This window comes from Eptesicus fuscus, chromosome 11 (assembly GCF_027574615.1).
Source record: "Eptesicus fuscus isolate TK198812 chromosome 11, DD_ASM_mEF_20220401, whole genome shotgun sequence".
In the NCBI taxonomy this organism is placed as follows: domain Eukaryota; kingdom Metazoa; phylum Chordata; class Mammalia; order Chiroptera; family Vespertilionidae; genus Eptesicus; species Eptesicus fuscus.
The window spans coordinates 25,905,001-25,920,161 of NC_072483.1; the positions used below are offsets into that span (position 1 = coordinate 25,905,001).

The 15,161-nt window shown below is 47.8% G+C and overlaps 1 protein-coding gene and 1 long non-coding RNA gene across 5 annotated transcripts in view; one reads left to right on the plus strand and one right to left on the minus strand.

Moving 5' to 3' along the window:
* ZEB2 (zinc finger E-box binding homeobox 2) overlaps positions 1–14,384 on the minus strand; it is a 131,557-nt gene extending 117,173 nt beyond the window's left edge. For 3 of the 4 annotated variants that reach the window (XM_054723002.1, XM_054723000.1, XM_054723001.1), the window contains exon 1: positions 11,537–11,766. In XM_054723002.1, the coding sequence (XP_054578977.1) occupies positions 11,537–11,609 (73 nt within the window). In that variant the 5' untranslated portion in view covers positions 11,610–11,766. Of the gene's footprint in view, positions 1–11,536; positions 11,767–14,330 lie in introns of those variants that run through there. The other variant, XM_054723003.1, reaches the window with a different exon arrangement.
* Positions 13,816–14,746, plus strand: LOC114232179 (uncharacterized). The gene is made up of 3 exons (XR_008557419.1): positions 13,816–13,862; positions 14,351–14,501; positions 14,606–14,746. It is a non-coding gene; the product is annotated as an uncharacterized LOC114232179 (long non-coding RNA).
* The last annotated feature ends 415 nt before the right edge of the window (positions 14,747–15,161 follow it).

Genomic DNA, 15,161 nt, shown 5'->3' on the forward strand with positions numbered 1-15,161 from the left:
CCCACACCCTTTATCTGCACAAGTATAAAACTCCACACATTTCCAAGTGTTCAGTATAATTTAATCCTCTCCCCCCTCCTTTTTTTTCTTTTAAATATTGTAAACACTACCTTGAAATACCACCTTTATTCAGGACCCCCGAATGCTGTTTTAAAAACCATAATAATTTGCAATCAATTTGGCATCATCTGTATTAAGGTTGGCAATATTGAAGGAAAATGGGGGGAAACAGTGTCAGAGCATGAAACTTGTAATTTACCCTAAATAATACACTTAAAGTGTATTAATAGGTGCAAGTAGGTTTCGTAAGAGTCACATAGCACAGGGTACACTTTCTCTCTTACAATAAATCCTACCAAACAGGAGTCTCGATGAATTCCTCACCTCTACTATTTCTGTTGAAATGTGTTTCATTCATTCCCAAGCTCTATGATTGCAGTGAAAGTTTAAGAGAAGTAGCAGCAGGGTTGGGGTCCTGGGGTGCATTTGTGTATGTGTGCATAGGACCTGTATTTAGCTTTCAAATGCCCTTCAGCAGAGCAAAGGCGATGGAAAGCTGCAGGACCACAGTATTGCTTAGAGAATTCTCCCGCCCAATGGGCCTATTTATTAGGAAAACACAGCTCACTGAGGTCTTTATATACAAACCTCACCCCTTAAAACTGAGAAATCTCATGATGCGAAACACTTCCATTGGTGTGCTTTGTGTCTAAAACAGAAACTTAGGTACTTCCAAGAATAGGCACAAAGTTTCTTCGATTACAGTCAAGTCGGATATATAAGACAATATAAATACAGTTTGCACTAGGAAACAGTGAAAGCCACATTCTACATGTATAGATCACTTGGGCATTGAATCCTTGAAATTTACTCATCCATTTAAGAGAGAGGGGAAAAAATCTCATCTCATAAATAGCATGATATCTTAATCTGTGGATCTGTTACTGATTACTTATTTTGGGAGGCAGCGTCTATCACCTTGTCAGGAGTACCTTTCTTTCCTGGAGTTGATGATAAAAAGAAATATGAAACCATATAAATAACAAAAATCACTATATTGTCATACCAGCAATGTATGAGAATGTATCACACATTTCTATGTAGAGCATGTTTGCCTTTTGTCATGGGAAATCATTAAGGACAATTTACCTGGTCCCAAAATAATGCAGTCATTTACCTCTATTACCTGGGATTATTTTAAAATGTTTCCATGGTAATTCAAAAGTACACCTTCATATAGTTTGCTCTTGTGACAAATAAAGTTAGCTAAACTGACTAGTTCTGCACTAATTGTTTGCTTGAAAGAATACCTTCATTTAAGTGGGATTTAAAATTTTTAACTTGACAATATTCAAGTTCAGAATTAGGTCTCCTTCAGTTTAAAGTAATGTGTGTGTAGGTCTAAGTTGAGATAACATATACTGCAATCAAGAAAAACGAAGAACTAAAAATGGATTGCATACAATAGAACATAACATTTAATCTCGTAGATTACAGGATCCGGAGTCTTAATTTCATAGTAATATTTCTTTTAAAAAAGGAAACAAAGGTAACTTAAATATGTACACCACCATTTCCGTGTTGTCCTTTAATTCTAACGACTCCTCCAAATATCCCTTCGGCTCAGTCATTGAACTAAATTTGTTACAAAAATGCATGAATCATTATGATGATTACATTCAACTGGAAAAATGAAAGCAAAGTTCAATCAGATCCTTCTTGAAATGTTTGCGCCCCTTCCACCCCTTATGTGTCCCAGCTGCTTGCTCTTCCAAAAATCTGGTTTTCAGAAGCTGATATTAATTTCTAACCAAGACTGCGGCATCCACTGTAACGCACACAGCTTGATTAGCTATCGTACTTTCTTGGGTCGCAAACACACAATATCTGATGAGAAACCGACCATCTTCCTTCTCTTCCCTCTTCTCAGCATCTCTAACTCTCCTGTCAGGAGCCTGAAAAAATATGCGCAGTTACTGCTGCTGAGGGGAGACAAAGTTTAACTTCTGGGTTGGCAATCGGAGAATAATTCATGAGCAGATTTCTAGCAAATGATATGATTTGCTAAATTTTGGTCTTTGATTTATATTTATGTACTCCTGCTACTGCTAAGGTTTTGCCAACCTCAATTAGATCATGAATGAGATCATTTTAATTCAGCCCCCAAACTGTGACCTGACCATGGTCTGAAAGTGTTCAAAAAGTAATTTTAAGCCTCCCTTTGATTTGAAAAGGAATACTGCATGCTTGGTCGTTCGTACAAATAACATAAAACTTAATTATTGGATGATTTGGCAGAGGAACTTCTTGCCAAACAACAGTCAATGCCAGCTACTGTGATGCCGGCGGTGGCCGGGCCCCCGCACGCACAGCCGCCTGTACACATCATTTGTTCACTGTGTCTCAGCGCAAGATGCTTTCGGATAGGACTCACGGGTCCGGGAGGCAGGGTGCACGCGAGGGATGTACCGTGTATTTATAACTCCACTTAGAAAATGCTGTCTCACCTAGGAGGGAAGTAGATTTGCGCTGTCAAATCACCAGGAGGCTGTGACAAAGGGAGCTTGCAGCCTGACACACGGTGTAACAACATAGCAAACACCTTTAATTCTGTCATGTCTCATACCCTTTACTTTCTCACACGTTGGTGGCTGCTCCAAGGTTGACACCTACGCTCCCTTTCTAAACTAAATAAGGCAATCTTATTTGAGCCCGAATGCAGCACCTGTAAAGTTATTCTTGTGCCCAGCAAAACATAGCTATTAACTCCCTTCCTCTTACAAATGCCTCTCTGCTGGCTTTGCAGAGTTTCAGGTTGGTCAGAGCCCGGCCTGAGGCCCTGATTCTGAGGCTCACATGATTTCCCAAGTTCCGGAAGCTAGGCACCCCTCCCACCCCACCCCCCTGCTTGAAAAGGGGCGAGGGCTTCCAGAATGCCACCCTCTGAATTAGCCTCTTGCAGCTTCTGCATCACAAACTTCTGGTGTCCTTTAGAGTCAGGAGAGAGACGCCCAGCTGCTTCATTCCCTCTAGCTACCCTAGTCTAATATTTTAAAAGCTGGAAATGAAAATAGCTTTTCTAAAGATATTTCCTGGAATTTTTAATGTGCTGCTTGATTCCTTTCTTTTTCTTTTTTTTTTCTCCTTGCCAATTATAAACCACCATTTGGAGGGCTTATGAGCAATGGAAGTCCACCTCATCTAATTAAACCACATTGTTTTAAAAGCTTGAACAGTTTTCACGTCTGCAGGACTTGTCTGAATAATAAACGGGTAGAGCCAGAATTCTAAGTGTCTTCAGAGAGCTGGGATTTTATCTGCTGAGCGCGAAGGGCCAGGCACGCAAAGCGTTAAAGAGTGTTCCCTCATTGCTGGGTAGGTTAATATCACAGCTGCCTGGTAAAGCATTATCCCGGCACCTCACTTAACAAAAGCCTCCTTTTGCAAACAGACTCCCACTTTCTCCCCAAGTGTCCAAAGGTGTTTACTGAAGTAAATCTGCCTAAATCCTTCACTGCTTGGGTCATGGGGGTGGGTAGGAGGGGTGGAAGGTGTAGGGATAATCTCTTTTGGGAAATTCTGTAAATCTTCTGGGGGGAGAAAATCAGGAATCTGTGTCACATGCCCTATACAACTTCTAATATCTCCACTAGTTTTGCGCTTACAAAACTAGATGCGCTTCAGCATCTCTGAAATCTGCCACAACGGTTATCCAGAAAGCCAACTCTTCACGCTGCCATGTGAAGCGATTGTCCTTCTAAAGGTGTGTGTGTGTGTGTGTGTGTGTGTGTGTGTGTGTGTGTTACATGCTTAATTTAATTGTTGAAGAAAAACTGTTGGTATCTTAAAAGTGGTTTCAGAAAGAGGAAAAGAAAAAGACAAGATAGTTTAGGAGCAAGATAATGTAGCTGAAAAGTTGTCACGAGAGGTGTCTGCTCGCGCTGTGGTCTCTTTCCAATACCATTAACTGCACGTTACGTTTGCATGTTGGAAATGGACGCACGTCGCACGGTAAAACCTGACAGGTCGGCCTGCGAGGGTTTAAACAGTTCCCAGCAAGAAGGAGTCCTTTAGGCATAAACTTTCTCTCTCAAGAAAACGTGAATACCACCAACCCCTCCCTACCAATCTTGCAGCATCCAGTTTGAGATACAAAAAGGCTGTCATCTCACAAATGTTAAACATACTAAAAAAATCTGAAAAAAAAGTATGGAGAAGGTGTGAAAAACGTGGCACTTTACAGCCCTCAAAGCTTTTTAAAATAGAACAACTTTTCCCCCTAAAATTCTTTTCAGAGAATTTTTTTTTTCCTTTTTGGCTCATTTGAGAGTTTCTTTCTTGGCTTTTTTCCCCTTTCATTTGAAAATATGAATTATCATAAAAAGTCAGGGGGAAAAATGGGAAAGTCTTTTCCAGTTTTCCTGAAGATTTATCAGTGTGTTCAGGCACCTCTCCCTTTCCCTCTGGGCCAGACACACACCCCTGAAACCAGACCAGGGCCCTGGGAGACTTGATCCCTTCTCCTGAGCGGCCTCCAGCCTGCCCGCCCCCCCCCCCTCCGCCCTCACTCACCTCCCCTGTCTGATGGTAAACAATCAGAGTAAAGCCCAACAGTAGGCAGAACTCAAGAGTGGGAAGCCCACACACCTATGCCCAAGAGGAACAGGCTTCTGGGGGAGAATCTGATCCCTCCCTGACACTTTTTACCTCAAGTGTTGAGCCGGTGGCCATGAATAGTACAGACATGCCATCTTGTAACACTATATGCCTGTCAGGAGGGACAGGGCCTGGTTGAGCATCAACTATATAAGGCTGGTAACTAGGGAAAGCCCAACAAACAGCCACAAACACCTAAGTTATTTTACTCAGCCACTACCCTCTGCCTCTCTTCCTCCTCTCTCTCTCTCTCTCTCTCTCTCTCTCTCTCTCTCTCTCTCTCTCTCTCTCTTTCTTTTCATCTTGGCTTTCCGTGGCAGAATGCAAATGGAGCCTGCCGGCGGTGAAAGGGCTGAATTGTGATTAAGAAGAAGAAGAGCTCCTTTCTTTGTTCTCCCCTCAGGGGATGTTTACTGGGAGAGACACAGCGGATCAGATATGAAAGGCATTCAGGTCAGCATTGATGTGAGCGAAAGTGAAATCATACCTAAGGCATTCAAAAGACCGCCGTGTCAGGGGTTCAGCTAACGGTGCAGCTACTGTGTGTGTCTTCCCGGAGAGGCAAAAATCTTTTCACACACTGGCGATTTTTCCTCCCTAATTTACTACGAAATTATAAAAGTTTGACTCCCCCCCTGTTTACCTCCCACCAGATGACATGGGAGTTCGTATTTTCTCTCTTTGTGGACCACACGTGCAATCAGACCAACTTCTAATAACTGTATTTCCTAAATGAACCAGCAAGGCACCATCTGAACTGTGAAATCTTTTTTTTTTCTCCCAAAGCAGGTGTATTCATGTGTACTACATACATGCATAATATGGAACCGAGAACTGATTGAAGGGAAAAGCCAAAAAAACACAGGCATGGAGGGCTTTTCTTCTCACCTCCCTCAGAGGAATTACAAGACAACACACACACACACACACACACACAGTATAAAAACGGTACCCAGCACCTTAAAACAAAATTCTTTATTTACTTTGTAACTACTAGTTACACTTTTCCTGAGAGCTTTCACTGCGACACAACTGTCACCCAAGATAAAAGTATTTGGCACATAGCTATTAAGGCAAAGACTTCCATAGAGTCTACTGATTATTACTGCTTTCCTTTAAAAAAAAAAAAAAGCTTGATGAAGAAATACTTGGCTCTTACTTTTTAAAAGTTTACACTCCCCACAGCCCAAATAGTCATTCAATAGATTTTCCAAGTGGTAAGCTGATGCTATTGGCATAAACAGAGCTATGTAAATATATACCAAATTCACAAATCACAGCAAACACACAAATAATGAGGAGGTGCCTAGATGTTTCAAGGCTTAAAAATGAAAAGGAAAAATCACATTTCATCTTCTGATTGCTAAAGAAAGAAAAGAAATAGGGAGGAGGGAGCAGGTCTATATTTATTGGTTTTAAATCATCCTTCCCTCTGCTCTGAATTATTTTTTTTTCCCAACCTTCACATCTTGGCTAAAAAGCATATTTGGGCTTATGTTAACATCTGCTTTTGTGGTGACATTTAATTCTGTGTATTTTCAACTAGTGTTTCTGCATCACAGATTTTCCTCCTTTATCTCTTTGCTCTAAAAAGACAACCAAAGAGCAATCAAAAAGGTGTCTGACTTGGCCATTCAGACAATTGCCCCCTTGTGGGAATGCGGGAATGAATGGTACAGTGGACACCCCAGCACCATTGACGTTATAAACATGTAAATGAAACACATTAGGGCAGACAATCAATTGTCTGTGAGCATTGCAAACCTGCACTCCCTCTCTCTGTGACAGGCACAAAATAGTGTCTACCTTGGGAAGCCACGGTGCTGGAAAGGAAAAGGACAAAGCGTTCCCTTTCACACAGAAGAAAATGCACCTTAAAAGCCTTGGAAGAATGCAGATGACAAAAACTGTTGTGAGGACAGGAATCCCCCCCCCCCCCCCATCTTGGAATAAACGCAGCTCTGCTACAGAGCCAGCAACACCCTCCCTTCCTACCTTCAGGGCACACACATTTTTTTTTTCCCCAGGAAATATCCTTAATGCAGTATGAGGAGGGTCTTTGATAACCTCTTGGAATTTTCTTTACTTTGAGCACATTAAGCAAGCAAGGAAGGAAGCATCTGCAGCCTCTGACATAGCAGCTAAGCGGGGAACTTTTCAATCTTGGCTTTACTCGTATTTGGAAGAGAACGCTTGAAGACGTGACTTTATTTTTATTTGGCAACAGAGAAACAATGTAAAGTTTGAAATCCTTAGCTGACCCTTACTCCTAGAGGCGCGGCAGGCCATGGGCGCCAGCAGACGAGTGGCTCTGCTGTGAAGGAAGGCATGGTTTCTACCCCAATGGGCTTGGTTTTTCCAAACCAAAAGAAAACAGACAGACACGCAGCCCTCAGTGTCGTGGGTGTACAGCGTGACAAAACTTGCGGAAGATCTCCACGGAGAGGAAAGGATGGAGATGGAGATCTTTGGCGAGCCCTGTGTGGTACCTGCCATCCAAGCTGCCTCTGAGTGCTGTGCGTGCCAGCAACACAGGCTTCCTAATAAGCTCATCAACTTTAGGAAGAAAGCAGTGGCAAAAGGCTTTCACACTCGCAAAGATAACCAAGTCTGAACTGACTGAGGCGAAGGTAACTCCCTGCGACGGAGGGACTCTGACGGGAGGCCGCCCCATCCCAACTTCACCTCTCAGAGAGCAGCCACCTCCTGAAGGAGGGCCTGCCTGAATGTCTCCTCCCTGTCCTTTCAGCATCTCTGGACCAGGAGCAACTTATGTGTCCCCTATTGCTTCTAAGCATCACCACCAGCCCTCCACTCCCTTAAGGAAGTGGTAGCAAGTGAGGGCTTATCTTAAACAAGGAAGATCAACTCTGCCCATCTGATTGTTTCTCCTCGAGGACCCACGGTCCTGAAAACATCCAGCTTTAGCCCCTCTCTCTACCACTGGACGTCGGAGACCAAAGGCATTTGTGAAAATCTCCCCCAGGCCCCAAAGATTTCCCCAAACCTTTAGCTGAAACTTTGCAGAACAATCCAATTTAACTTTCCTTTCTTCCTTCCATTTCCTTGTTTCCTCCACTCGGAATTCAGTTTTCGTGTAAAAGGCAACTTCATTCCCTTTTCTGAAACAGTTTCTTGATCTGATTTGTGTTACAACGTGCATGTGTACGTGCAGTTTTTCGGAGGCTGATGCTGGAAGGTGGTGGGCTGGGGAGGCAGGCCGGTCTTCCCAGGCTCTGCGGGGAGGCAGGAGGGAAGCCGGGCATCCCCAGGAGCCGCTGCCTGCAACAGGGGCTAAAGCAACAAACTTTGCAAGTTACCACCGGGGGCTGTGCCAGGGGCGGCAGCAGCCGGCATCCCCAGTGCTCGCTTCTGACTCCAAGGCTGCGTGGAGATAGTGGGGTATAATCAGGGGAATTGAAGGGGGGTGGGGGTGGGTTTTCCCCTCCTCTCCAGCTTCAGTGAAAGTGTTACAAAGTGAGTCAGGCGACTGAAGATCATCTGACTGAACTTCTTGAAACCGACACACATTCTTGTGTGCGGCAACTTGCTTTTTGCCTCCTTCCCCCTCACCCCTCTCCCCCTTTCCTCCTGCACATCTTATTTTCTGGGAAGAGATTTCATGCTTTCTATGTGGGCCAAAGGAGACTGTCCACTGTGGATTAACTTGGCCCGGCACTGTCTCTGCCAGGCATCTTTCTAGCCTGAGAACACGAAAGGCTAGATTTTAGTTTCTCATTTCTCTCTTTGTAAATTTATTTTCCTCGAGCTGCCTCCTTCTCCTTTGCTTTTTAATAATCGTGTACAGCCTCGTCTTCTATCTAACCCACATTCTTGACCGGCCTTTCACACACACACACACACACACACACACACACACACACACACACAGCTTTACACGTTTTATCTCCTTGTCGCCTTAGTCTATATATACACTGTTGACTTCATTAAAATTATATAAAGTGCAATTCTAGTTCCCTGGATGACCATCTTTTTTCTCTTTTCTTTGCAGCTTCTACTTCTATGATTAGTATTGCCATTATTTCTTTCCAGGAATTTCTATATGATTTTGATAAGCATCATCATATTTAGTGTTATCAGCAAAGACACAAGCTCAAAAGTGACATATTTTCCATGAATCCAGGAAAGAAGAAAAATCCACTCAGTTCAGATAAATCCTGGCAATTCCCAAAGGAAAAGGCATTGGATACATGCTTGATGAGAAGAAAAAAAAAATGGGGAAGAAAACTCTTCTACCTGCTTCTGAAAACTAGGACATTGCCCGGTCAAATTAAACCCAAAGCAAAACACATACAAGTCACCAATTCACAGCACGTTTTCCCAGAGATTCCTTGGGAAAAGAGACAGGTAATAGTCAAAGTTCGAGAAGCCCTCAGAGATGGACAGGCTTGCTGTGCAGTGTGCAGAGACTGGGCGAAATGCCTTAAAACGTGCAATTCAACTTTCCATTTCAGAGTGTGGCTGCTCCCAAGTGAGTGGCTGGGCGGAGGGGAAATGGGTGCAGGGTCCACGACGGAGGCATAGCCCCTCCCTGGTGCTCAGTCCACCTGTACAGCCCCCAGCAGGCCTCCCTCTCCGAGCGCCAACTCCCCCGCCCCCTCCCCAGCGGTTCCCAGGAAGCCTGGAGCCCTCTCTTTCCCCAGACCTGGGCTCCGGCCTGACCTCACTCCTGGGGCCAGGCTGGTCAACGGTGGCAAAATCCCCGAAGGGGATGGGAGGGGGCGGGCAAGAAGAAACAAACATTTTAAATAGTCTATTCTGCAAAGCAACACTTCTGGGAACCTTGCTTTAAATTTCATTCCCTTTTTTTTCCTCTCTCTCTCTCTTCTCAAAAAAAAAAAAAAGATTGTTTAACACAAGGGAAAAAAGCCTCCTTGACACAAAGCTTTTGTTATCCAGTTGATCAGCAACGTGCTTTAGATACTTGTAAAGGGGGGGGGGGAGCCCCACAACAGACATTGATTTTAGAAAATCAATGACCAACATTTAATAAAAGGAAGAGGAAACATAAGAGAGGAGAGGGGACACTAGGTGTAATTTCAGTGACTACTAAAGGACCCAGTGATGGGGAAGGGGAGGTCTCCTGTGGAAGGACCACCTTAAATAATGCCAGACACTAGAGTGAAGAAAAAATTAGAGAAAGAGAGACACAGCCTGAACTGGATGTTGGGGAATATATTATTATACTTGTTTTTTGTGTGTAATACCAAGCCAGGCAAATAGATCAAAGGCAGCACAAAGGGAAAAGGCAGGATAACGTAACGAACAGTTTCTGACTAAAATTCCTCTATCACTCCCCCATATGGCTCGACACCTCCACCACAACAAGCAAAAGACACACACACACACACACACACACACACACACACACAAACAAAAGAGAGAGAGAGACAGAGACAGAGGAACAGAGAGAGAGAGAGACAGGGAGCAGCATCATTGGTCTCTAATCAAATTTCTCTAGTCTTTGTGTTTTTCCCCTCCAACACCCCACGCTGCGCCCCCAGCGCCCCCTCCCCGCGCCGCGCCGCTCAGGGCAGGCCGGGGGGCTCGCACGACCGTCTTCTCGGGAGGAAAGTTGCTCCAAAGTGGGCCCGGCGACCCCGCGAGGCGAGGGCTGGGCTGCGGGAGGCCGGAGGCCGGGCCAGCGCCGCGTCCCCGGGTCCAGCTCCGGAGCGCGACCGCGGCCCCGCGCCCCGTGCTCCGGCCGAGAGCGAGGGGAGCGAGAAGTTTCCTTTCCCAGGCTGAGCTGGCGCTAGTCCGCGTGTTTGTTTTGGGGGGCTGGCTTTTCTTTTAAACTCGGTATCCTCCGTCAGCTCCCCCGGCACCGTCTCTGGTCCCCAGCTCTCTCCCCTCCCCCAGGCGCCTTCTGCGCTCTTGCCAATCACTTTTCTCTTTTATTCCCACGATTTTGTTTGGGGGTAATACCTAGGGGGTCTCTCTCTCTCTCTCTCTCTCTCTTTCTCTTTTACTCCCTCGCTCTCTCTCCCTCCCCCTTCTCTGCCTCTCTCCAAGATGGACCTACTCAACTGTCACCGCTTTCATCTCCCACCTCCTATCTGTGTGTCCCCCTCGCACCCCCAGCTTCTTCCTCCTTCCCGACGCAGCCTGGATAGCGGGCTCCTCCTGACCACGTAGAAACTGTCCAGAAAAGTCTCCCTGTGCCCGTCGACCGGCCACCCCCCGGCGAGGGGCCAGCGCCCGCCGGAGAGAAGCCACCCACCCCAAGCCCGCCCGGACCCCGCCGGACCCCGCGCGGGGCGGCCGAATCCCTCCCACCGCGGAGCCCGGGCGCGCCCAGCCGGGCCCCGCTGCCCGCGAACCGTTACTTGGCTTAGGAGAGGCAACCGGGCGACTCCGGGAAGAAACTTTGCGCCTCGCAGAGGCACAGCCCCGGGCCCCCCTGTCCTTCCCTCGCCGTCCCCGAGCCACCCCCGCCCCCGCCCCTGGATCCTGCAGAACCCGGCGCCCGGGCCCCCGCCCTGCCCCAGCCGGACGCTCCGCAGCCCGGCCGTGGACCCGGCGGGCCGGGAGCGAGCGGAGCGGGAGGCGGAGGTGGAGGGAGGGCGGAGGCGGGGGCGCGAGGGGCGGCGGGGATGGGGCGCGGGGCCCCGTGCGGACCCCCGCGCCGGAGCCCGCCGGCGCCCGCCGCTCACTTTGCCCGGCACTTCCCCAACTCCCCCCGGCCGGTCCCCGCGCGCGGGGCTCGGGCGCCGGCCGCGGAGGGAGGCTCGCCCGCGAGCCCTGGGCGCCGCCGCCGCCGCCGCCGCCGCCTCGGTTCCTTTTCCCTCTCCCCTCCCCTGCTCCCTGGGTCTGGAGCCGCGGAGCGGCCCGGAAAAGTTTGGTTCGGGCCGGTTCTTACCGTTTTTCCTCCTGGGATTGGCTTGTTTGCGCCTCTTGCACCGGGGGCCATCCGCCATGATCGGCTGCTTCATTGATAAGAGCGGATCAGATGGCAGTTCGCATGGACTCGGCGCCCTGCTCCGGCAGCACGCAGGCTCGATCTAGCAACCAAACACAGCGACAATGTGGGCATCGCCCGCGCCCATTGAAACGCGCGCGGGCCGCCCCGGGGAGCCGGGCCAGGGCCCCGGCGGGCACCCATCCGCGCCCCCCCAGCGCCAAAGCGAAACTTCGGCGGCCCCCTCCCCGCCCCCCGCCCCAGCCTTGGCCCCGAGGCGCTTTGTGTGTGTTACTGTTTGGTGTGTCGCACCCGCGAGGGGATCGGAGACAAGAATTACATCTTCAAAATGAGTCATAACTCCTGACCGTATGAGGGAATGCACACGGCAGTACAGTAAGGCTGCTCGACTCGGGGCGAGGCGGACCCTTTCCTCCGAAAAGTCCGCAGCCGGCCCCGGGAACTTGGGGTGAGGCGCCGCTTTCTTTCCCTCTTATCTTGTCTCGCCCCCCACCCCATTCCCCGGAGAGGAAGCAAACAGACACACAGACAAACAAACGCGAAACGACCCCCGGGTGAAGCACACTCGGGCAAATTGAGAATAGCAATTACGGGGAGCCCCACTCGCCCCGCGACCCCTCCCCTCCGCTTTCCGAGTTGATCGAGGCGCTGTCTCTTCTTCCCTCCACCCCCCGCCCCCAAATTAAGATTTCCCGTTTCACGCCAGAGTCAGAAATATAATTATAAGCCTCTTTGGACACTGTTTCCCCCCCACCCACCCACCCCGCACCCCTTACCCTACCCCCCCCCACCCACCTCCGCCACTTGGACAATATTTACTTCAGTATCTCCCCCCACCTCACTCACACACATGCTCCCCCACACGGGTTCCCTTAAATAGTTCCAGAAGAAAAAAAAAAATTTTTTTTTTTTTTTTCCCCCTCAAGAAAGGAAAGAGAAAGTCCAACCGCCACGGCAATACTTTTAAGCTCTGCTAAAGGATCGTCTCCTTTCTGGCTTCGAAACTTTTGTACCTAAAAATCGAGAGAGGCGCTGCATTTTTTTTTTTTTTTCCCCCAGCGGAAAAACTGTCAAAACTTGGAGAAGGGGAGCCTCGGAGGCAGGCAGGAGAGGAGGAGAATCCCGAAACTCCGTGGGGTTGGGAAGATGCTGCGCCTCGAGGATTAGTTTAAACAGGGGGCTATAAAAGATGTAACAGATGCAAACTGTAACACAGGGCCGTTAACCCTTTCTCTGCCAGGCACACCCCGTCCCCCACGCCCCGCACCTATTGTCTCCCGCGCTGGAAGCTTTGCGGAAAACCTGGAAAGTGAGTATCAGTTTCCACACGTTTGCCGAGAGGGGTGGGGGTGGCGGGGGGGGGGGGGGAGCAGAGAGAAGGGGAAGTGAATTATTTAGAAAGCACCTTGAATTTAACCTAGGCATAGTGGGAGAGTTGGTAAGTTTGACACATTTTGTCATTTCTTAGCTCTCCTCTGGATTTGAGATCGTTTTCTTGGGGAGGGGAAAAAAAAAAAATCCTGAAACACAGAAATGGTCACACAAGTGTCTGGGATGAAACAGCTGGCCTGCCTGTATTCCTGCTGAGACTTACACACGATTGCATATAAATACATGTTTAATAAAGTAAGCTGCTAGTTTTATGAGCGTGTGTGTGTGTGTGTGTGTGTGTGTGTGTGTGTGTGTGAGGGAGAGACCGGGCATTTGTGCTGTAAACTTTATCTTTGCCTGTTATTCCCAACTCTGGAGTTAGTCATCTTGCCTTCATCCTTACAGGGGGAGCGTGTAGAAAATACATGTACAAGTAGGTGGGAGATCAACACATTTATGCTAGCGAGGCTCACTACTGTTCCTGGGGCTCCTGCTCTCTCTCGATTTTTCAGTGCCAAAGCAGGGACTGGGAGAAGTGTGTGTATGTGTCTCCTGTTCAATCCATCTGTATTATTATGCCATTTAGAATACATTTTCAAAAGTTATCCTTAATATAAAACCCTGATATCCTGACAGCAGTTTTTGTCCCAGCTGTAGTGACCCCCCCCCCCACTTTGGTAAACGACTCAAGTTCCATGAGGACTTTCACTTCTTTATTTACCATCACAGAAGTGAGGTGTTACTTCACATACATATACACACAAAGAATGAAATAAAGAAATGAAACTCACTAAGCAGACAGAAAACAGACACTTTCTGCTTAGAAAACAGCCTTCTCCGGTGGGAGAGGAGGATGGACTGCCATCTCTAAGAGAAAGACTTGCCCCCAAATTTGGTAGGTTTGTATCAGTCAAGTTTTGTAATTATTAACAGGTATTTGCTAAGTTTTAATTGCTGAGTACAATGAATTGGACCTAGGTGCGGAAAATAGCACAGAATCTCTCCCCTGGAAGAGTTTTTATTCCAAGCATATAGTTCTCAATAAAACTTTTCCTAGCTTGGGTAGCAAAAGGCACCTTTGGTTACCTGAATGGACAGGTACAGGGCAAATTATCTGGGGGAGGAGAAAAGGGGGAAAGGAAGCAGAGAGAGCAGGAGTGGGAGAGAAATCGGAGAAGTCACTCGTGGGAAAAGCTTGCCAAAAAAGAGCTAAACCCACCTGAAATTCCTACCCACAGACACTCCTTCTCACTTCACACTCACATCCCCACTTACAAGGAGAAAATCATAAAAGGAGAGTGGGGGGTGATCATACCAAAAGGGAATAAAAAGAGAGAAAAGAGGAAAAAAAAAAAAAACCTACCTGCGAAGTCTTGTTTGTAGTTTTGGCCAGAAATGGTGAGAAGAAAAAGCATGAAGAAGCCGCGGAGTGTGGGGGAGAAAAAGGTGGAAGCGAAGAAACAGCTCCCGGAGCAAACTGTACAAAACCTCGCCAAGAGTGTGGGGAGGCAGGACCGTTATTCCTGCGGAGCAGGTTAGAACTGATCTCTTTTAGCCACTCCAGGAAACACAAACCTGGGGACGGACTGACGTGTTACGCCTCTTCTAATGACATTTTTTTCTTTTTCTTTTCTGTAGGAGAGAGAGAGACCCTGAAACACGCGCCACCTATCTTTGTGGGGAGGGATAATTGAAGCGCCCTGAGCGTGAGCATCATGTGAAAACGTGATCGCCAAGTTTCTCTCTGGGAAAGGATCTGGGATAGATTATACCTTGAAGTCTCCGCAAACGCTTTAGTGGAAGAAATGAAATTCCACCTCCCTCCCTTCCTCTCTCCCTCCCTCTCGCTCTCTCCCTCCCTCCCTCCCTTCTCCACGCCCCCCCCCCCCCCCCCCCCCCCCCCGTCAAGCCTTTGGCATCATTATCCTCATCACTAAATCCTACAGAGTTCTGGGCGGAAAGCGGTGCACACCATTCACTGAACTGGAGTATTCTAAGGGGTGAAAGTTGAAGAGGAAGATCCCGGGTCCTCAATCCAGATCGCCTCTTCTTATACGGATATCTCTAATCACCAGATTTGAGATGCACATGAAGTTGTGTGGATTTCTCAGCACAGCTTCTGGAACTAAATTCTTTGCCCTTTCTCTTATTTTTATTTTATTTTATTTTTTCTTTTAGATGCCAGAGCCAGGAA